This window comes from Sturnira hondurensis, unplaced genomic scaffold (genome assembly GCF_014824575.4).
Source record: "Sturnira hondurensis isolate 20B ecotype Veracruz unplaced genomic scaffold, ASM1482457v3 Scaffold0017436, whole genome shotgun sequence".
Taxonomy (NCBI): Eukaryota; Metazoa; Chordata; class Mammalia; order Chiroptera; family Phyllostomidae; genus Sturnira; species Sturnira hondurensis.
In genome coordinates this window covers 4,988,637-5,013,147 of record NW_028090067.1, presented here as the reverse complement: position 1 = coordinate 5,013,147, position 24,511 = coordinate 4,988,637, and the positions used below count along the sequence as shown (strand labels likewise).

At 39.7% G+C, this 24,511-nt stretch overlaps 1 protein-coding gene across 1 annotated transcript in view; it reads right to left on the bottom strand.

The window, feature by feature from the left end:
- Window positions 1–24,511, bottom strand: part of CFAP54 (cilia and flagella associated protein 54) — a 259,785-nt gene that overhangs the window by 27,403 nt on the left and 207,871 nt on the right. The window contains exons 60-66 of the mRNA XM_037068126.1: window positions 24,322–24,420; window positions 23,656–23,797; window positions 20,451–20,624; window positions 18,563–18,786; window positions 13,684–13,860; window positions 5,451–5,560; window positions 3,023–3,164 (exon numbers count right to left, since the gene is read on the bottom strand). Of these exons, the coding sequence (XP_036924021.1) occupies window positions 3,023–3,164; window positions 5,451–5,560; window positions 13,684–13,860; window positions 18,563–18,786; window positions 20,451–20,624; window positions 23,656–23,797; window positions 24,322–24,420 (1,068 nt within the window). The remainder of the gene's footprint in view (window positions 1–3,022; window positions 3,165–5,450; window positions 5,561–13,683; window positions 13,861–18,562; window positions 18,787–20,450; window positions 20,625–23,655; window positions 23,798–24,321; window positions 24,421–24,511) is intronic.

Genomic DNA, 24,511 nt, shown 5'->3' with positions numbered 1-24,511 from the left:
TCTTATAAAAAACTAAGAGAATAAAGCACATCTAAAAATGCCCCACTTAAAGCAGAAGAAGCCCTTTCTAAGTTGGACATATAATAGAATGTTCTATTATTTATTCTACATAACAGAATAAATTCAAAAATACAGAGGACAATGTCAGGAAAGAAGAAAGTTTTTCTACTCAAGCACTGACCTGCTCACATATGCCATTCTAGTCAGGACAGGAGAGCAAGCCGCACACCTTGGTTAAGCAGACCCGCCCTCTGGATTCCTCCCTCTGCCCCTGCTCCCCACCCCCCATTTATTCCCAAATTGTTTGTATGCATAGTCCACGTCTTGGCTCAGGCACTGGGCTCATTGTGATCAGTCTGATATCTACATCTGCCCCCAGGGAAATTCTAATGACTCTCATTCCAACAAAAGGAGCTCATCTTTTTTTTTTCTTTTGAGTGAAACGATCATTTTTCTTTTTATCCTCACTGGAGGATATTTTTTTCATGACTTTTAGAAAGAGAGAAATGGAGGGAGGGAAGGAGGAAGGAAAAGAGAAAGAAACATCAATGTGAGAGGGGAACATGGCTGGTTGCCTTTTCATATGCACCCCAGCTGGGGTTCGAACACACAACCTGGGTATGTGCCCTGACTGGGAATTGAAACTTTGAACTTTTGTCTGTGGGATGACACTCCAGCCCACTGAGCCATACGAGCCAGGGCAAAAGGACCATTTTTAGAAATGAGAGTAAAACTAGTCCCAGGAAAGGTCCTTAGTCCCATAAAACTGAGGGGCAGCACACAACCCAGAATCCTTACTGTTCCGGCAGGACACTCACTCTCCTGCCCTAGGCAATCTAAGCTCAAAAGACAAATGCAAAGGAAAATAATCATCTTCCATACATAGTAATGAAAGGAGTCAAGGATGGTTTCAGCAAAGAATAATCTAGAACATGGCTCAAAGACAGCAATCTGATAGGTTTGGTCTGTGACTGAAAAATTGCAATCATAAGTGATCTACGAAAGAAGTGCAGAAATGAAATGAGAGCTCAGTTCTTCTGGAAAATAGACGTGAAAGGGCAACTGTGCAATTTAGAAAAGAATAATATACAGTATACATGAAACTTCATGAGTTTGAAATGGCTGATCTATTGGGAAATTTATATTTAGTGCTCAGTATGTCATTAATATCATTAAATGCCTGGTAATTCATGTTATAATATTTGAGGACCCTGGAAAAGATGTGTAACTAAAATTCGAAGACGTCGGTTGTGTGATAGATGCACGCAGAGTCCAGGAGACATAAATACTGGGAAGCTGCATCCTGCAAAGGCTAACAGTTCGTGCAGATGAATCCTCTTGCCACTAGGCTTGTTGCTTCCACAGTAATGAAAAATGCATTCACTCTACTGGTAAATTCATACTGAAAACATGACAACAATTATATCCTGAAAGTCAGGAGATTTGCCATCTTTTACATTTTCACATAGTGAGTGCCTAGATGAAGTAAACAAGAAAAAAATAAGCCATACCAATAATATTCTTTAAGAATATTGTTACTGGTAATCGATTGAATATAACCTAGCAGAAAGCGATTTAAGAAAAAAGATACAACAGACTAAAAAGAAAGGGAAGAAGTTCGATTCCCAGTCAGGGCACATGCCTGGGTTGCAGGCCAGTTGCCAGCAGGGGACGTACAAGAAGCAACCATACATTGATGTTTCTCTCCCTCTCTCCTTCCCTCTAAAGATAAATAAATAAAATCTTTAAAAAAATAAAAAAGAAAAATGAAAGGGAAGAACCTAAGAGATTTCAGAGAAGAAAATCAGAGATGGGACCCCAGTGGCTGGAATTCATTCAGTACAAGGTGGGCAGAAGACTATTTCTTTTCATTGCAAATGTTGTACAGCCATTTGATTTTTTAAAAAATGACCACAATAACTACCGAATATGCATATGTATCTCAAGAAACTGGGTAAATGTACAAATGGAAAGTCACAGAGCAAGTACTTAGAAAAAAACACATATTCCATAGACAGTAAGGCATTTCCACTCTACTGAGGGAGGGATGCTCCCAGCTGTCTTTGGACCCCTCACTAATTCACTGCCAGGAGTGTGGAGTGACTTATCTGATTGATGAGTTTAAGAAAAGCAACAGAGCATGCTAGGCCCAGCCTCTCCCGGGTAAGTGTTGTTCATATTTATAGAGGCACCCTGCCTGCAGGGCAGTAAGCCTGGCCGGGGGCACAGGGGCAGTGGGGGCATCTCATGGCCACAGGTATGCTAGGTGACTGTGTGCCTAGGTGGGTAAGTCTGGCTAATTCAGCAGCAAAGTACTAGTAAGCTCACTTGGCCACAGACCTACAACCATGTTTGCTAATCGGCTTTATTAGTAATGATGCCTACATTTTGGTCTCCATGTATCCATTTCCTGTGTCCCCCCTCTCAGTGGGTTTAAAGCTCAGGAAGAACAGAAAGGAAAGAAACTTCTCCTCCAAAACACCTTACATCAGTGATCATACTAACCACTCTGTGGGGTGAACTCTGACCACATCAATAACACACTGTAAGGATAGTGTCTTTTTTGTGAGGAAAAACACATGCATAGGAAAGTCTGAAAGATAAGTGCTTACCTGTATGTTTTGGTTTTTATTCACACATTACTTGGGTCATAAAAACGTTCAAATAATAAACATAGAGTGAAAAATTAAAAGTCATCTTATAAAGTTACAGAGCACGGTTTCTTTAGGTTCACAGTCATGTCTGAATGACTTCTCTAGACTGGCTTTGTTGTCATAAGATGCCATAAGGTGCTTAAACTCGGTGTGCTTAGAAGAACTTTGAAGGAAACACCACTTATGCATCCCAAAGGGTCACACCTGGTACCCCACAGAGAGAAAACAGGGCACAGAGGAACCACAAAGTTCAAGCAGAGCTACACAGTTCCGCTCTGACGAAGTAACAAAAGAACTTAAGAATGATGTACGTATAATGACGTCCATCCTGAAGCAGCAATGTCATTTTCCATCATTTCATAACTTACTTGCATTTCACTATCAATTAGTTTCTCTTGCTTTTCTTGGATCACGGATATGTTTTCATCTGGAGTAACTTCAGGAGTTGCTGGCAATGATATTTCAGCTATTTGCGTAAGATTAGACAGTTTCTCGTGAATTGAAATAACGCTAAAAATAACAAATATATATTTGATTTGAAAAAGGTAAGAAGGGCATTCATTTATTCCAAGAATCAATAATATGTGTAAAGTAAGTCCTTACTTATTTAACATTTAGTTTCTGCTATTCCTAAACATAGTTCATTCAATTATTCCTTCATTCAAGAAACATGAGAAAAGGGGCACGATTCTAACTTGCATAATGTATGTGAGGCAGTCATACACTCAGGTGGATATATCATTACAAACTGGCAATAGCACAAAGAAAACGGGGCTTGACCAAAATACTGCTGAAGACGGAAACAAAGCATATAAATATCTACAAGGCCAAACAAACTCCAGGTAGCGCCAAAAGATTTACTCCTGTGTAAGCCCCGATGCCTTGCTGTGACTCTCTCTGGCGGACCTGAAGGTAAGAACAATGACAAGTTCGCAATGGCTCTAAAAAATACAATTAGTGAGCCCACAACACTGAGGTGTATTGTTTGGGGAATGGAGGGTCAGGAGAAAAATTAAGACAGAAGGAAAAGCAAAAACCAAGGAGGAGGGCGGAGGAACCGGTGTCAACTGTGCTACAGATGGGAAGCGTCTGAAACCACAGGCCAGTGGCCAGTGGATGCTCTGAAGGCGGAGTGGAGCCAGCGCATGGGAAAACCCTGGAAGAGCTGCGGGAGGAAGAGCTGCATGGCCAACTCCGATACAGGCGCAGGGTCCGTGTGCCGCCCGCGTGTGCGACGCAGGTGTGCGTGTCCAGGGAAGGAGGGTACGTTTTATCAAAAAGAACTAAATGACCCGAGAGAGCGAATTGGCATCAGGAAAATTTTATTGGGGAGTTTCAGTTCCCCACAGTGTCCTCTCATTTTGCCTTCTGAAGGATGGTCAACAAGAGCAGTTCTCCACAAACTGATCTTGTCTGGACCCTCCTAAGAGCACAGGGATGCCTCACTGGGTGGGAGAAAGAGTCCGTTTCCATGGCACTACCAAGGGACAGAGCAGACGAAAGGCTGTCAGCCACCCTCCTCTGTGGTGGGCGGCTGACCTGAGTGACCCTGCCACTGATCATGAACACACCACAGTGAAGAACATTTCGGGATAAAAAAGAATCCTGTCAGTGTGATTACCTTCTAGCCTGCAGAAATTACAATCATTTTCATCATTTTCTCACCATGTTTCTGAATGTAAAAGGCAAGTGTATAATTTCCTAGTTTTGTTGCTTAGCTCTGTTGGCATATGACCTGTGTCTAGATTTTCTGTTATGTCACTAAAAAAATGAAAGGAAAAAAAAAGTTGCCCAACTATTGAAAGTAGCTCTTGAAACATCTCTTGTTTTATCCTATTTTGTTCCAGAGCCAAAAAGAGTCTTTTGAAACAAAAATCACGGAGCATGAACAACACTCTCCAGAGAAGCCCCGAGTCTCTGCTCCCTGAGCACCCACTGGGTGTCTGGCAGGACGATGGCTGACACTGACTGACACAGGAGTTAGTGACGAGACTGGACCTTTCAAAGTACGTGCATCCTTTGCTCAATCCTAACAGTAACCTTAATGAAGGCAGAATAGGTATTATTTCCATCTTACAAGTGACAGTATGGAGGCTGGGGTCATATGGGCAATGAACAGTGGAATCAAAACTAATTTAACTAAGCAATGAAAAAATGGAAAACAAACAAGGAGCTTAGTAACATGAAACAGGAAAAAAGAGCAACCATGCATGAGTACAAGTGAGGAGTCAGCCTGTTTGATGGGGTGGAGAAAGCAACCTCACTGGAATCGAGACGTTTGACCAGGGAACAGTCTCAAACATTTTACGTAAAGAGGAAAGGGTAAGACGAGCAATACGGTGGAGTCCGGCCTTAACTTTGCAACCTGATTCAAAGCCATGTTAAGTTACTTTTTAAATTCACCCCAAATGTAGTACAGGCAACATCCTGTCCTCTCTGTAAACTTCATCTAGTGTCAGGAACTGTTCCTCCAATGATCTTAGATACTATTATCATTATTCCCGTTTTACTGGAGAGGAGGCGGAGGCACAGACAGGTTAAGGAACCGCTCGAGGCTGCCAAGGTAGTTCAGGGGCGCAGCCTTGAACCAAGGCCAGCACTCGAACCAAAGCAGGCTGACCCAGCATGGGTGCTCTCGACCACTGCAACATCATACTCCTCCAAAGGGATGGTGTTTTTCTAAAAACGTCTTCTAAAATCCTCCTAGGGTTCACCTTGAATGTGACTGAAATGGCCTGCTCTCCCGACAACATCAACAGCGAAAGCTAGAGCGGCGGGTGACCCAGCTGCACTTGCCTGTTCAGGGGAACCCAGAAAGAGCCGACAACGCAGGCACTGCTGTGGTTGGTGGAGCTCACGTCTGAAATCTTTAGGGGCTTTGAGTTATACGCATACAGCAACAAAACCTGTGAGGAGATTAAAAGGCATATAAAATGCGACACCAAAATTACACTTTGCTTCAAGAAATTGCATATCACTTCTCAAAATAATATCATTAAACTTGAAAAAGTTTTTCTTTAAAAGAGAAAAATGAGGGCTTTTGGTTCAACTCCCTCAAAGAGGAAATGAAGAGAAATTGTGCAATGGTTATGAGATGAAAAGAAATGTTCGTTGGCACCAATGTTACATTATGTCTGAAGAGTGACACATCTCTTACTGCCGGTAAGTTTAAATCTCCGCCTTTGAAAGCCCTCCACAACAAGTTCCAAGTACACACCTGGCGAGCGTTAACTTTGTGTCTTGTTACTTCCCAAGTTGCCCTTTTCCCTCAGTAGCCATAGCTGCTTCTCTGCGTTCATTCATGCTGTTCCCTCCCCTGCCTTCCATTCATTCAACACACAGTCCCTACCTCCGAGATGAAACTTCTCCTAACGACTCAGGCTCTAACAGGTTCCCTGTGGTTTGAATTCTGACAATTCTTAGAATCAGTCCTACAAGATACAGCATCTATATACACTCATGGAGTCATAGAACTTGAGGGTCACAGACCCTTGGAGATGATCTGCTCTGTGCCCCTCATTGTAGATGTGACAAAGCTGAGGCCCAGAGCTGCCAGACAAAATTGACGAGTTAAGTGCACGCTTTTATCTCTGCTTCCTCACAAATCAAGTGAATATAAGAGTAAAGGGTTTTTTTTTTTAAAGAGGCATAAATCCACAAAGACAGAACAAGAGGCGCGGCAGAGGACACGGTAACACGCTGAATGGCGGGAAGCACCTGGGAGAGCGCAGCTGACTCAGCAGAGAGGAAAGGCTGGGTCCTGACTACAAGGGGTCGCCAACAACTGGCATCAGGGCCTGGAGGCACCAAGGGTCTCAGACAACCCCCTTTGCATCCTTTCCCTGAGTGCCTGTCACTGGGAGACTCCCCCCTTCCCTTATTTCCTCTCTGCTGGCTGAACCTTTCCATGTTGCTCTCTGCAGAGGTTAAATCAGAAGAGATCTATGCTCAGGAACATTAGGTACAGGATGGGGTGCTGAAATGGAAGCACTGGAATGAAGTGAAAGTCTATTCTGAGTGAGAGAGAGCTCCTCACCCAACTCTAGCCGCCTCCCTGCGCCCCCCACCCCACTTCCAGAACGTAGGAAACCAGACAGGACTCTAAAGGTGTTCTCCTACAGGAAACGGACCAAAGAGGAAAGACACCGATGTTTCAGCATCCTCCCATGAAACTGCTGGCTCCTGCAGTTACCCTACAATAAGGCCTATATAAGCTCGGCCTGATATGCTTCTTACTGTCTCCACAATGAATGGAAAGCCAGCAGTCACTACACATGAAATGAAAGGCAGCATCCAAAACTAACATAAGAAAGGGACTTGGAGAATCAGTGACAAGACAGAGAGCAAAGAACACTTCAATGAAACCGTAACTAATATCCTCAGAGAGAAGAAAGACAATATTGTACCCGTGAAATGAGAACACAGCACTATTAGCCTAGAACAATCAAAACATGAGAAAGAACTCTTAAAATTAAAAAAATATAGTCATAACAAGGAAATAATTAATAAAAGATTTGAAGAATAGAAGATAAACCTAAGTTTAAAAACATAAACAAAGGGAGAATAGGAAAAGTAAACACTCAATCTAATAATATTCAATATCGTAGTACTAAAAATTTTAGAAGGTATAGAAATCATCATATAGAGAAAATTATCAACAACAAGAAAAAATCTCCATTAACTGAAGAATATAGTTTCAAGATTGAAAGGAAACCTAAAGTATTAGCACGAGGGATGAAAGACCCACACCAAGCATGTCACGGGATTTCAGAACACAGGACAGAGGGAATCCCCCAGGGCGTCCAGAGGGGACAAGTCAAAGAAGTGGGGATCAGAGCGGGTCAGAGCTCTCTCGAGCAATGCAGACTGCTGGACACAATGCAGCCATGCCTCCTGCCTTTTGGGGGGAAATAATTTTCAACCTATCATTTTATGCCTATAAAAACAAGGAATTAAGCATTAAAATTATGACCTTGAGTCAGACATTTCAGGTCTTTTTACCTTCTGTGGCAATCTCTGTCACAACCCTGTCAGCATCTCAAGGGACCGTGGCTCATGATACTGGCCACTGGCCACGCCCGGATGAGACGTACTGAGAATTAACCTAGTCCTGTCCTGGGGCCTGAACACACCGTGGGTCAGCCTGTGCCATCCTGTCAGTACTTTCTGCTCAGTTAGTAAGCAACTGAGTTATACGTGTATTATAAAGAAATCAGTAGTAAGAATTAGAAGGCTTATCTTCCCATTTTTATTTTTGCCACTGATGAGCTGTGGCATTCATTGCTCAAGCCCATATGGGACTTTGCTTCACGGTCTGTAAAATAAGAGCAGTGAACTTAGTTCGTGTTCTCGGTTTTTTTCCAATCTGAAATTTGACTTGGGTGGTCCTAAGAGAAGTCTCCAGAAAATACTGAAATTGTTCAAAAGACGTTTAATTTGTAACAAAGTTCTAGTGAAGAACTTGCAATGTGGTTCTACTATATTCTCCTAAAGAAAATTTTGTCAAATGGGATAATGTGATGTCTGCCCCGATTCTTGAGAAGTTAAATTTTTCCAAGTTATAAATGTAACTGAAGTATCATGGCATGGAATACTTAGTCCTCCGAGTTATCTAAAAATGTTATATTCAAATCCCTGGTCCTGGTATTTCTACTCTGCTGCCGCCAGCATCCTTAGTTTCTGCTAGTATTTCTGCTTCAGAGTAGTAGGTAAACTAGAGTGGACTGAGAGGATGAATTAAGTGATGTTAACATATAGTGTTATCCAATGACCCTCTAAGGCCCTGGAAACTCCAAAGCCTTAGGTCAGGGGTTAATTTTCATTACCACCCTTTCCAGAGTTGAGAAGCACTTGCAGCCAGGACCATCCTCTGAAGACTCAACATAGCACTGAGCTTAGGATGCAGACTTGGAGTCAGATTGATCCGGTCCTGACTTCATGGCAACCAGCATCCCTCCAGCCCGTATCTGCAATGGTACCTACCCCAGAGAGTCATTGTGAAGTGGATACAAGTCAACTGCCTGGAACATAGTAAGCTCTACGTAAGTGTTTACTGGTGGTATCACCCTGTGGGTTTCATGAGCTTCAGCCAGTCATTCAACACAAAACTCTACACTAAAGGCCAATTAATATGAGTAGATGCATGCTTAAATATACCAGGATGTATTTAAATCATCAAACAAATTTCAGTGTTAGCTTCTAAAAAAGATAGCACCTTAGGACTGAGAAGATCTAGCCAGTGTTTCCTGATTTTTGACTGAGACAGCAGCAGCCACACCTGTGATTTGATGCAGACACAGTAATTGTCACAGGGGAAAAACATCCACGAACCAAGAAATGGAAAAACTGTGTGTTCTGTGTCTTCGCTTGTGGCTTAAGAAAATCACCCCAGCAACCTGTTCAAATCAGAATTTGTTACGTGGTGCTCTGCTTCTCATCTCTGACACCAGCCCATGCTTCCATGTTAATTGTCAGACACAACTGTTGACAAATGAAACCTTGTTGTTCTAATTATCAGTCACAGACAAAGGCTTGGCATTAACGCTCAGATCATCCTGCCCTAGATGGATACGGATGTGATATTTCTATAACCCTGTGAAATGAACTTTATATTTGATACTTCCTTCCTTGTGTTTTTTTAAAAGTAGCTGCTTAGGTAAACATTCTGTTTCCCAGGTGATCTTTCTCTTTCCATGCCCTCTCTGAAGAGATACTTCTTTTACCAGGTTCTCTTGCCAGCCAGTAAATAGATTCTGACCTAGCTGAAGAGTGGCCTAAGAAATTTTCTTTTTTAACATATCTATCATGAAACAAAAGTTTGGGGAAACATTTTCACTTACTATATGTGATGCATCCTGATAGTTTTCTCTTGAATTTGTTTTCTTAAAAAAAAAAATCACTACTCATCCCTCACTATATTGGTTCCATGAGCCAAGAGTATTCTTGGAACCACAATTTGAAAAGTACTGCACTAAATCCTTCAAAACAAACTACAGGTTATTTCAAAATATATATGGAATATGTGGCAAGGGTTTAACTTGGAATGGTGGGAAGGAAAGTACTTTCAAAATGTGAGAAATAGCTTTAAATATTTCTGGGAGTGGTATCTTAAAGTTTCTCTCTTTTTTATCATCAATGGGATTTTACTATAATTAACATGATAACTACAAAATAATCCTTTATGACTTAGGAAACTGTTTACAATGCAATTTTAATTAGAAAAAGGATATAAAATTGCCATTAAAATTCATACTAAAGAGACTATTAATTAATATAACGAGGGCAATGGAATTACGTGTAATTGACCAAGAGTAAACAAGGTGGTCAGCCTGAGGAGGCAGAATGAGCGGCCAGGTGGGAGAGGGTGCTGGGGAGCAGGGGAGGCAAGCCCGCGAGGTTTCACTACCTAACCCCAGTCGCAGGAGTCAAAGGACCCCAGGAGCTACCCAAGGCACAGCTAGAGGGGACAGCACTCAAGGGCAGGGAAATGTGGGCATAGAGACAAAGAGCAAATAAAAGTGCTAAACAGGGCAAAACTATACAGCTAGCATTTCATGGGGAAAAGCCCGAGGCTCTTCTTAGAGAGCACAGAGACCAAAGAATTCTACAGTGGAAGATTCCTCTGTAAAAGGCTGTAGTGACCAACTGTTTCATTTTTAAAAGCTTGACTCCTCTTTAAGATGCTCCAAGGATCTGAATCACTGCTCAGTCTCCAAGAGTTCAGGACTGATATTGAGCTGCCCCCCAAAACTAGCCTCCCTCTCCTCCTGCCCATCAGTTAGTTCTATTGCAAACATGTACCCATGGGCATGGGCATAGATATAAATTATGATATATAGTTAAATATAATATATATTAAAATAAGGAGTTATGTATGTGATGAAAATTTGTAAATAACGTTTAGAATCAAACTAAGAGGTTTTTAAATCCAATTTGCTATAAATTTTAATTTTGCGGGTTAGGCACAGTCTAATCTGTTTTCTGCACACTGTAGGCAGTGAAAGAATCTACTACTATAAGGAGGTACTAGTGCCACTCCTTACAAGGTGCCTTTAAATAATGCTGACCAAGTGTCTCACATAAGTATTTGAAATGATCAAACTTTAAAACAGCATAATAATTTTAAAATAACTTGAGATAATAAACGACAACTACTATTTATTGAAGTTCAGTGTTTGTTTACACAACTATCTCTAATTACAGATGAAGGTAACTACACTACAGAAAAAGTTAACTAATATACTAAAGTTCACAAAATCAGAAAGTGGCAGAGCTGGGATTCAAACCCAGGCTGCTCGGCTCCACATTCTGCGTTCTAAACCATTACACTAATGTGAGCAACAGAAACACAAAGAAAGCCATTCCCAGTAAAACGGTGAAAAGACAAAGAGAAAAGAAGTCAGAAAACTTTTAAAGCAACAACTGTTTGACCCTCCACAACAGTTAAACAAGCAGATGAGATTTTCAGTGTACTGAAATAAAATAATGTCCCACCTTGAATTCTCTACTCTGTAACGCTTATTTCATCAACAAATGTAAAACAATAACATTTAGCAGGCAAACGAAAATTAAGTGTCTGCCTTCAGAAGAGCACCACCAAAGGAAATTCCACAATATGTTGTATACAAAATGACTGGACAGAATGTCTAAAATGCAAGAAAAAGTTCTTTAAAAAAAGCAAATAATGAATATGTAGCAAAGTCTATAGGAAAGCAGCTCATATAAAAACAACTTTAAAATAATATTAACCTGGGTTAAAAAATGCAATGTACAGTCATGTCCTCTAACTCAATAGATGAGTAAATACATTTATTAGCTTTAGACTGTGATAAGCATGTAGTCCTGAGGACAGCTGCTAAAAAGCAGTGAAAAAGAGTAGATAATTTCAAAACTCATAGAGAAACAAATTAACAATAAAAATAATCAATCCAAAGGAAAGGAAACAAGAAAAGAAAAACAGAAAAGCTGAGACAAGTAAAAACTCAAAATAATATTGTAGAGTTAAAACCAAACACATTAGTTTTTACAGTAAATGTAAATGTATTAAATTCTTCAGTCAAAATACAATATTGTCAGACTATCTTTAAACATATTCAATGGATACCCTTTATTAACAAACACAATTAAAACACAAGTACACAAAAGGGTTGGAAGTAAAAGGCTGGAAAAAATACACTGAAAATAACTCCACAAGAAAGCTATTTTCCTCTATTAGTAACATCAAACAAAAGAGACTTTATGAGGAAAAAAGCATTAGTACAAAAAGGCCACAAATCACTTCATGATGGTAAATTCTCAGCTCACCAAATAAACTACAGTTATCAATGAAATTGCACCTAAGAATACAGCTTCAAATTATGTAAAGTAAAATTTGACAGAACTACAAGAAAAAAGTAGATAATTCTAATCCTTGTGAGAGATTTAAAAATACTTTTTTAGTAATTAATTTAAAAATAGAGAGGCAACAAAAGTAGAAAAATCAGCAAGAATATAGAAAACTTGAATAAGACAAATCAAACGGACCTATAAGACAAATATGACCAACTTCCTCAACAACTGAGAAGTGAATGTTCTTTTTAAGAGAAATGGAATATTTACATTCCTGGAGGAAAGAGCAAGTTTCAACAAATATTAATCACAGAGAGCATTTTTTATTACCACAGAGCAACATAATCTAGGAATAAACACAAACAATAACTAGAAAAGCTCCATATTGTTTGGAATTTAAGAAACACATGTTGAAACAGTTCATGAGCCAAAAAAGAAATCCTTATAGAAATTTGAAAACTATTTTTAACCAAATGATGATAATACCATAAAAAAAGGTGGTTTGAGAAAGCTAAAGCAATGTTTAGAGAGAAATTTATGGCCTTAAAATGTTTATATTAGGAAGGAAAGAACTGAATATTTAGCAAATCAGCTATCTAAAGAAGTCAATAGTTAGGGAAAAAAGTGTAAGAAGGTTATGTTGATTAATGAAATAAAACTAACTAACAAGAAACCTCTGCTGACAATGATCAGGAAAAAAACATAAATAACCAATCTAAGGGATGAAAAGGGGAACTTTATTACAAATACATCAGATTAGAAATGAGAAAAAACAAAACAAAATGGGAAAATTACTAGAAAAAGCAACTTAAACAAAACTGACTCAAGAAGAAATAGAAAACCCCAGTGTTCTATAAACAGGGGTGATAGCCAAAATATTTAGAATTTGGCTTGAGGTAGTTATGAACCTTTAGAACACATACTGGCCCGATCAGAACCACCACCAACTCTGAACGAGTACAGTCGTAAAGACTAGAGCTTAACAACCACCTCTAACTACTAACATTGTAACACTAGTCTTACATTCTCTCTCCCACACACAAAAACAAGGAACAGATGGCATTACTGACAAGTTCTTACCAAACAGTTGAGAAAAAATGGTTAATGCAAACTTTACCAGAGAAGAGAATAACATGACATATTTATCAACCTATTTTGTGAATCTAGCAAAAGCTTGAAATAAAAAAAAAACTATCTGACAAGGATAGTATGAAAAAAATTATAGCCTAATATTAGTCTTGAAAACAGTGGTGAAAATCTAATACAAAAAGAGCAAATGGAATCCAGTAGAATCAGCACATCATGACCAACCTGAGTTCGTCTCAGGAACACAAGGTCGGTTTCACATTTAAAAGATGAATTAGCATATTAAAAGAGAGAAGTCATAAAATCATTTTACTAGATACAGTAAAATATTCATAAGTGGCAGGAGGTCGAAAGCTTCCTTAAATGTGATAAAAAAAATAACTACGAAAAAATAAACCCCTCAAACATCGTATATACTGGGGACAGCAAGAAAAATCAGCTTGAAAACTTTCCTGGGATCTCTTTCTTTTCAGATTCATTCTACCCGACACTACAGATTCTAGATCACAGTATTGTTTGTCTGTATGAGAAAATGCCCTCTACTTTCAAAGTGGTAATGGCCTAGTTCAACGTTATCTCTAAATGCAAGATTTAGCTTTGTAACTGCATTTCGTACCATAGGTTCTAGTTCCTTTGGAGGTCTTTCCAGGGGAGGCATGTACCACAGAAAGCAAAGTTCTTTGTTTAAAACCTGAGTGGGCACATCCGGTGACAGCAGCTCCGCGGAAGGCGTGCTGCTGGGGGTGGGGAGCTTCAGAGGTAAGAGGGAGTACAGGGAGCTGTCCCGGGGCATCTAGGGAACAAGGCAAAGCGTCAGTTTAATTGCTCGTGGTGAAGGCACTCAACCTTTAAAACATCCATTCGATATATATGCAATAAGGGGCTACAACGGACAACTCGGGAAATCGTTTCCGCTTATTTCAGATACGGATCTTAAACCTGAACCTGAGTACCACATGCTTCCAAACCCAGAGGACTCATGTCTCCTGCTTTGGAGAGGCTCCCAGATTAAAGACCTAAAGGGGGGACGTGGCCATGCTATCTACCGTTTCAGTCTCAGGGATTCTAAGAACATCTTCTTTTTTCTGGTTTATTTACCAGTAAGTCTACTAAGGGTGTGGTTGTAGCTTATCATCTATTTTCCAACAGTATTTTTTACAATGCCATACACAAAATAAGATACAGTTTTTGCTCTAAAAGATTAAAATCTATTGTTCTCATTCCCTTTTTAAATGAATATGGCTGATTTGTAAGTTCAGTCTTGGTAAATCTGGGCCCAGCTTCTTTGATGGAACTTTGTCCCTAAATGAAACATTTTCAAGAATCATAAATGTGCAAAATGCAACTGGTAATTTCACAAATTATTTACTTAGTTTTTTTTTTTACTTTTTGAAGTTGATTGATATCAACAAAATAAGAGAGATAATAATAGAGATAATAATATACCAAGTCTAAAAAGGACCTTCTTCAATGGAGTGTGAACTATTTTCAAAGTTAACTTCTTATTATTCCCAAGATTATAGCATAATGGCTGGGAAGCAGTTCTTTCACTGAACTCTTGACATCTAAGATCTCTCAAGGCTTGGTGGCCAAGCCTGTCAGTGGCCAGAAGGAAATGCCTGGTGTTTCTGTAAGGCTTTGTACTTCCCACTACTTCTGAGCCTATTCAGGATATAATATAAGGCTCTCAATGCAAGGCTTCAAAATAAAATAAAAAGAGAAGTAAAGACATTGACCTTTCAAGTTGTCTACTGACAAAAGAAAAAAGATGTCTTGACTGAAAGGTTATACTAAAGGTGAAAACTTTTCAAGAACACCCAGAGACTATCATAGAAGCATATATGTGATAAGCCAGAACCCTCAGTTATTAGCACTGTGATACTAAGCATATGACCAAAATGCACAAAAAGGAAAGTTATCTGGGTTAAATAAGCATTTTAAAGTGCTTAATTAATTCTATGTCAGGCCCAAAAACTCAGGTAAAGAATTGATTCACAAAAGTAATCTCTCATATATTTTCTCATATCCAAGTGTCTTTCATCGGTCTGACAATTATTTTAGGAGAAAATTTATAGTTTATGATTAGCTAAGTAGAGAAAAATAACAAACATTTTTCTCTCCAATGCACACAGTGCTTATAGCATGATGGCCTGGTAACGGTGACAGAAGTCAGTACCAAAACATGCATTTAATTGTCCCTCGTCTTTTTAAAAACAATATCTAGTTGCTAAGGGGATTAATTACATATGCTAATTGATGGAATATGCTATGCACTGAGCACCCTGATTTGTTTGATTTATTCTTTGAAAGGACTGAAACGACAGACCTGCCAGGAAAACTCTTACCACAGTTCTATAAACAACAAACCCCTTTCACTAGTCAAACCCTTGGCCTCCCAGACACAGTCCAAACGTGGATAACTCAGCATTGCTCACAGCTGTAAGCACCTGCTCCTGGGGGGGGATTGTTAACGTCATTTGCTCAGGCACCTTTGTCCATCACAGAGCCTCAGCAACATGCCGACTCACAACGCTGGTGAGCACGACACGCAGCAGTGATCATTCTGGAAAGGCATCTACTTCTCTGCGGGGGCAAAACAGGTTTAAGTATTAAATTATGGAAGGAGTTTGATTGAAATAGCCTCCCGAGTGATTAAAGGCTCAAAAACGTTATTGTAAAAATCAGCCAGGCTTGGAATTTATTTTTAAAAAATCTGAAGTCTTTATGCTTGTTAGCTGTCTACCCCAGCAAGACGAACACATGATTAGGTGGCTTGCACCTGTCAGGCAAGCAACAGTGATCTCGAGTTGATTATCCTGGGAGAGTATTACACTAATTATATCAAAGAAACAGCAAGCAAGGTGAAACAACTCCTTGATAACACTGCTCTCACTAGAAAAGCCACATATATTTACAATATATTCAAGGTTGTATTCAAGGAGCATTATCCTCAGGAAATGGGTAATGATCTGCTGCCCTTAACACTAAAATACTCAAGCTGAGCAACTTTCAGAACAGTAAGAAATCACACATACTAGTTTCCAAACTCTTATAAAGCTGTCACACAAACACACCCATTTAAAATATAGTTCTGAACCTTCCCATCCTCTGCCCCCTACACCAAAACACCTGAGGCGTCTGGGACCCAAAGCAGTGATCCTCAAAGCAGAGTGATTCTCAAAGGCAGTCAGTTCCCAGGGGGCTTAACTCACATTTCAGTGTTAGAGGGAAAATGACTTCAGCCCACTTCCTACTATTTCTGTCCCTGGGGAAGGCCAGATATTAATGTCACATTCCTGGCCTTTCTCACTCCTCTCCCTGTGAGATAGCTACTTGGTCAGTGCATTTGGGAAAAGAATTTTGGATATGTTTAGTTCTGCTTTTATGTCTTAGAGTGAGCTGTTGGTAGGGAGTGAAGGCTCTGTGCTCCTTCGTGTAACATAGTTCAAAGGGGACTGCAGCCCCACAGATTTTAAGGAGCCCCGTAGTGACCAAAACAACAAAACAACAATCACATGGCCGGACCGGCAGATCTTGCTATTCACTACTCGGAAGACCACTGACCAGTAAATACAAACCGAATCCTAAAATACCAACTTTATGATTCATAAAGGTGAGCTTTTCAACCCCAGTCTGTCTTAGCCTCTTATTTCTCAAATGATTTAGAATCTGGGCAAGAAGTGACAATGCTGCCAACAGCCCAGTGTCCAGGACGTAGTCTGAGAAATCCTCCCACGTGAATCCCGAAACACGGCCCCGGAGCAACCCCACAACCACAGGTGACACGCGCTTCTTTAACCGAATTCTTCAATATTGCTCGGTGGGTCTTTCCACCACTTTTTAATACTCACAATTTATTAACAGTCACCCCACTTTCTTGTTCAAGATAGTGATTTAAAAAAATTATTATCTATTCAAAACATATGGTTACTACTCTCTAGTAGGACCAGATGAGCAGAGGCTCCCCGTTTGGAACAGGCCACTTTTTCAGGTCAATTCTCTGAGGCAGCAGACAAGAGAAACGTGGTGAGGCCTCGCATGGGCAAGTCAATAGCTGTAAAAATTAATGCGCTCTACGGTGAAGTCCAATGTCAGGATAATTCAAATTAAATGAGTAATATTTTTCTAGTTTTAAGAGAATTCTATGCAAATGACTTGACTCATTCATTTCACAAATCGCTATATTATAATACACAGGAACTTGTATAAGGGAAACTTATAATACACGATGTCCCCTTGAGTTTCTCCTAGAATCTTAGCCTCTGTCTCCAGAGTGGAACATACCAGCCGCCTCCACAAACCCTGCCGCCTCCGCTGCGTCTGCTAATGGCATCACGGTGCTCTGGTGCTGGGTGATGGCAGGCAGAGGTTCCAAATGCTGGGAGAGTCTTTGATCATTTCCTCTTCGTCACTTTCTCTCTCCAAAGGGACACCACTTTGTTGTTTTGTTTTCCAATTTACTTAAGCAACATCTTTTACATCCATCCTTTCTCTCCCGTTCCCAAGATCATAAGCTTCATTACTTCATTATCTCTCTCTTGGATAACTCCCTTTCATCTTTCCTTCGTCAACCAGCCCTATCCGCTATTGACAAAATAACGGATTTAAATTCGTACATTCTAGCTCCTACTAACCCTGCCATTTTCTAAAAGCATCTCTGAGGTTCTGTAATTTTCTTCTGCTCTAACTCTACCAACGTTTTCTATGACCACACCAAACTATGTACATGGACGAGGCCTTACTGATCCCCTTTCTACCAACTAAGAGTGTTTGGCGTATTGTTAGTCTTCAGCATGTTTGTTGAATGTACCAAACTGCAAATACACATTTCTGTTCTTTATAAAACTTTAATATTCAGTAACTTCCAATTCATGCATTTTAGTACTTTTTTGAAACATTACTATTATTGAAGACCCCAGTAGCATTAAAAAAAACTTCATTTATACTTCTCTTTTTATTTCTCTTCAACGGGTAACTTAAAAGAAGTTTCCGTGTTACATATCTTGGGACTAACACTTTGAAAAAATACCCTTCAAACCTTTAACTTACTTAAAATTTTAACCTGATTTATCCACATTCATGATAATAAAAGTTACACAAAATGAATGATTTTTATTATATATTGAAAACAAAAGAAACTGGGCATAGATTTAGAAACTCTTGGTCTAGTTTTTTATAGTTATTATATTGAAACTTGGGTGACTTCTTGGCAAAATGACTGCCTGAAAGATGTCATGTGTAGGAATATAGAAAATTCAGAGACATTCTTAAGATTGATGAGAGCAGCAAAACCAACCCCTTGAAATGTGAACTTGCCTGAAAACCAGGATGTTTGGTTGGCTTCTCTACATGGTGTGGCAGAAACGAGGTTCCCCAGGAATGCTGGCAGAAAGTGGGAATCTTTGGGCTAGCACTGGGCTGAAGGTGCTGCCTTCAGAAATATAAGGATGACTTTAAGAAGTTTTATAACCATTTACAGCATTTTAAAACATTACCTTGGCCAAAGAGTCATATAAGACATTTTCTGAAAATGGTAGCTTTTCCAATTCTTGAAATAGTTCTGTTGGAAATTCATCAATACAAGAGGAGGAATACCGTTGTAAAAATCTTTTAAGAAAATTATGCATTTCTTTTTGGCGCAAAATCAACTCAGAATTGAAAAGGGACGTGAGAAGTGTATCATCTGGCAGAGAGATTCCAGAACCAGACTTTGGAGATGCTTAAGGAAAAAAAAAAACAGCTTATTTTAGAGTTATATTATATAAGAGAATGGTCTCAATAACACTGGTTCTTACCCACTAACTACTACCTCGTATATCCCCAGTCAGCTGTCTGAACAATATCACTGTTAGGCCTTATACACCAAGGAACTGCTTCTTGCCACGGAAAGGAAAGAAAATCTGTGGATCAAGTAAGGATGTTAATTCAGGTTCCAGTCTTAACAATGTAAAATAAGCTATCTAGCTGTCTTGTTGGAGCACCCTCCCACCCCACCCCCACCCTGGAAGATCTTAAAGCAGTAATTTAGGTGCAGGTAACTTATCTGAAAAGTGATCCAAAGAGCACAAGTGAGAGAACAGGCAAAGGAGTGACAGAGGAAGGAAAAGGGCCAATGACAGTGAGCTCACGAATGGACTACAACTATGAACAGCCAAGGGCTGGGTCCTGCAGGAGACCTTCTGAGAAAAGAATGTGTAGAATTATTCCATCAAAGGACTGGGAGGCTGGAATGCTAATCCCCCAGTTCCCCACCTCATTAGTTGAAGGATACTCCTGGATGTGTGGAATCTTGGTGCTTCCAGGCTGCCCTTTCTTTGGGCAAGCCTTAGTAACTTAAGAGAAAGCCCAGAGCAGAAAAGCAGTGAAGGGTGGGCACGTGACGTGGGAAGTGCCAGCAGGTGAGTTCAGAGGTGAGCAGTCGGCAAGGGGCAGGGTTTGCTGCTCTGGCTCACGTCCACTTCCTTCGCCACTGAACTTCCCCTGTCCTTGTACTTCTCGTGACGTGCCTTTTGCCCCGATGCCTTTCTGAGTGCCAGCCTGTCTCAGGAGGTAGCACAGTCCTGGTACCTGTGCTTAGCCATTCTGTGACTCAGCCTGTTAGCCCTGTTGGTTCCTCCATCTCTGGTCCCTTGCACAGGTCAAACTGCCTTTTCTAATTGCTGCACTGACGAGTAACACTGCATCACCAACTTCACAGGCTAAGCACAATAATACACACTGTCACAAAACCACCAAAGGGACTGCTGTGCAGCAGATTACACCAGTTTTTCTGGATATGCTTTAGATACATCAATAACAACAACAAAACAACTCCATGGAGTTAAATATCTCAGGTCATGCACTTCTCTTTTACATGCTAGATACCAAAAGACTCTCTTCTTAAAGCCAAAATTTCATCTTGTTCATTTTATAAGCTTGTCATAGTATGGTCACTCTGGTTCTTAACTGTTTCAAGCCGTGGGCCAACCTGGCAGTCAGTAAGGTTTCTAAGTGAAAGGTCTGTATGTCTCAGGCTAAGAACCCCTGAACAGTTCATCTCCTGATGAGAAATCACTAAGAAAGATAGCAAAAGTAGTGTATAATTCTATTTTTTAAAATATTTTATTTATTTATTTTTAGAGAGAGGGGAAGGGAAGGAGAAAGAGTGGGAAAGAAACATCAATGTGTGGTTGCTTCTCATGTGCCCCCTACTGGGGACCAGGCCTGCAACCCGGGCATGTGCCCTGACTGGGAATCGAACCCGTGACCCTTTGCTTCACAGGCCCCCGCTCAATCCACTGAGCTGCACCAGCCAGGGCAGTAGTGTGTAATTCTAAACAAGAAACATAACCTAAATAGCAGTGGGAAGGAAGCATGTTGTTTCTCAACACAGGCAAAGCCTACCTAGCAGCTTGCTCATGTTGTTGATCCTTTGCAGGTGGATGTAGTACCGCAGCAGAAGGGTCCAGGTGATGTCCACTTTAGTCGGAGCCTTTTTTCTAGCCTCTGAGTTGTCTTCCAGGTCATCACTTTCATAAAAAAATGTGTAGCTGGTCTGGAAGGCAACTTGGTAATTGTCTGAAAGTTTAAAAAGTTATGCTTTTCTTGAAAAACAACAATATGAAAAAAAGCCCAACTCATAAAGGAAAGACTGACACATGGGACTACATTTGATTAAAAAAATTTTGTGCCACAACAGACAAAAAACAAACCATAAACTTAGAAAAGATATTTAAACCATGTATGAATTTTTTCCTCTCAAATTGACACTTTGCACCAATCAATAAGAAAAAGTCAAACCATCCAATAAAAAGTGGACACAGAATCTCAACAGGAAACTCATAGAATAGACAATCCAAACAGCCAAATTTTTAGCATCACTGAAAATCAGAGAAATGCAAATTAAAATTAAACACCATTTCACTTCGTGCAGGAATTGACAGACACTAAAATCTGAAAATGAAATTCTTACACACTACTTCAGGAGACTTGGCATCTTGCAATAATATTGAGTTTTCTTAACTATAAACATGGTGTATTTTCTTATCTCTTTCAATAAAATGTTTTATGCCTTTTGTTAACTTGAGCCCTAGTTACATTATAAATTTCTGTAGTATTATAGATGATAGCTTTTAAAAATGCATTATCTGTTAAAAGTGCATAGAAATAAAATTTCACATTCAGTAATCTTGCTAAACATTTGTATTATTTATAGTTCTGGGGGAATTATCTATAATCTAGTGTTAGAAACAGCTTTTTTTTCTTCTTTCCCATTACTTGTACCCCTTATTTCTTATTTGTTTTGCTTAATATCATGCAGGGTAGAATTTTCAGAACAATTTTCAACAGAAGTGGTGATAAGAATCTTACTCCTGCCTTTAAAGAGAGTAATGTTTGAATACTGAGCACGGTAAGTCCAGTAGTTCTTATTTCCTGTTTTAACTTTTTCAAGTTAAGGAAATCTTTCATTTCTAGTATTAAAATCATGAATGATTTACAGTTCATGAAATTTTCCTGTGCTTTTTGGAGTTGATTATTCTCTTTTCATCTGTTAACGCAGTGATTTGGTTTAATAGATTTCCTAGTGCTGAGTTACAGTTGCACTTCTGGAAGTAACCCAATTTGACATAATGAATCTTTTAATATCCTGTTTATTTTGATCAAAGTTATAATTTCCATGATCAAAAATAATAACTCCTATCTCCAGAGGCAGTCACTTTTAATCGTGTCTACCTTCTTTCTTTTGGTGGTTACTTCTGGATCTTAAAACAATTCCCATATAGCCCTTTGCAGGATCATCAGTTTTACAACAAACACCTACGGACCTTCTTTTGCGACAGTGAGGTGCCAGCTCACAGAACCATTCCTCTTCACTCTGAACTTTCTATATTGGTAACACCCCCCTATCGCTTTTATATACGTCTACCAATAATGCTCCAGCAGCTTTTTTTCTAGTTCTACCAAACACTGGCAAACTCTTAATGTCTTACTCGGTGATCTAATGGTATCCGCTTCAGCTCCTCCCACATGCCGGCTTTCCTATTTTCAGATCAGTAGCATTTACCTTCCGTTCTGCATCCACAGTGGACGCTCTTTATTATTTATTGAAAACCAATAAATAATGCTGAAGCTGTCATGATTGTAGAAACGCTGCTCACTGCAGCGTGACTGCGTTTCCTGTGCTACAGGCAAATGTCACTGCCCCGTGACCACAAAGGACAGAGCTCCAGCACTAAGATCAACCTGATGGCTGCCACTCACTGCGATTTCTCAAAGCCAGGTAACAGTCTAATTTACTTCACATGTGTCCATGAATTCCTGAAGAACATCTTTTCTTAGAATTCCAGAATGCTCTTCCAACTATGACACAAATCTAGAAGTTATCAAAGATGAATACTTCGTACTGTGGAGAAGTACAAAGATTCTTCATGGGACTGAACCACCAGAAAAAGGCGAAACCACCACTGATAAATTAGAAAAATAGATTTGCAAATAATGTCATAAAGGGTTAATTTCCACAATAAAGGGCTAAAACACATACATAAAGAAAAGGCAAATATAAAGACAAGAAAGTTCATACAAAAGATGTCCAACCTCAGTCCTAATGAGATGTACAAATTAAAATGAAATCTTCCCCTGCCAAATTGACAAAAGTTTTTAAAACATATCGATGTCACAACGGTGTAGGAAAAATAAAGCTTTCATTAACTGCTGGCAGGAATACAAGCTGGCATAACCTTCATGGAATTTTGGCAAAATTTATCAATATTACAAGCTAGATTTGGTCCAGAAATTTCCCTTATGGGAACTGACCCAATATATGTAATTGCCTGTGTACGAAATTCATATACATATGGTTATCTACAGCAGAGTTGTATTAAAAGAGTAAAATCAACCTGAATATCTCTCAAAGGAAGACTAATTATGGTGCATCTCTATAAAGGAATATTATGCTACAGAGGAAGTTATAGATTGATTTGAAACAACTGCCAATAGATATATTTAAATTAAGTTAAAGAAAAAAGAGCAAGAAGCATAGCTGTATGTACAGTTATACTATTACTGTATTTTAAGGGAAAATATATCAATGTAGTAGTGTGCATCCCAAATGAGGTCAATCCACACCCATCCTAACCCACAAATATGCTTTCCTATACTGAAGAAGTTACAAAGATAAAAACTTCGTTCCCCAGATTCCCTGCAGCTGGGGCCTGGGATGGGACTTTGGTGTCACAAATTCAATGCCTTGGTGCAGCACCTGAGGCTGGAACCACGCTACGTGGCGCAGGAGAGGGTTCGAGGCACCTCTCTTGCTGGTTTAAAGCGTGGCCGAGGCCCTGTGATTCTGTCGCACCGAGAGCAGAGGCTGTGTATCCTGAGCTTCCTTTGCGTTATGGCCGGAAGGTGTGCGACTCGCCCACTTAAATGCTGAAGCCCTTTGTTTCATTGGGCTCAGGAGAGGTAGGTCCCCTACCCTCTCCCAGAGGCTCCCCAAGCCATTATCCTCTCTAAGCTCAAACCCAACAAATCACTACAATGAAACCTTCGAAACTTGACTATATGTGACATAGATCAGGTTTTTATAAAACAACGAGACGTTCAAACATACCAAGCAAATAATCTGTGTATGAAGACAGAAGGTCCACAGTGGCAAACTCTGGGATGTTAGGTAACGCTGCTTGGCTCACCTCATCAGTTCTAGCATTTTTCTTTCCAATAAGTAGGTTAATTGCCAGCACAGCTTGACTCACCTTAAATTAATGCATAATTAAAATTCACAAATTAAGTTTGCTGATTCATAGATTACCCATTAAGTAAACAATATGAAAAAATTCATAAAATAAAATTCAATATACATTGGAAGAAAAAATAAAGACAACCTCAAAAATAATGTTACTGCAACATGGATAATAGACCACAAAGACGTGACAACTGTGGGCAACTTAATTAATGTGTAAGCCACTTAAAATAGGCTACCTCACCTAGCTATGACCGATGCTTGCCAAAATGTCGAATACGTGCTTATGTGTGTCTGCCAGTATTTTCATTAAAGGAAAGTTGAAACAAACAAAGCCAGGTCTGGCTAGTAGATATTAAAAACACTATACATATAAAAAGCATTTTAACCTTCCCCCAAAAGTATCACTGGCACAAACCCCAAAGGATGTGAAAATGTCCCTTCTCTTACACAAATACATGGTGTTGCCTTAACAATCGGTAGGTGGAGAGCACAGATACCGCAATAAAGAGAAGGTTAAATAAAGACGACACCGACCTGAGCAGCAGCTCGTATCGCCGTCCAGGCCAGCGAGGTGCACGTTCCAAACCTACTGACTGTAGCTTCTTTAATTGAACTGTGTCTTCTGTTAGGAGCCTGTGGGAAGTGTTTTATGATAAAAATAGATAAAGATATCATAAAGTTTCATGACAAATTGTCTCATCTTTTGAAGATGACAAATGAATGG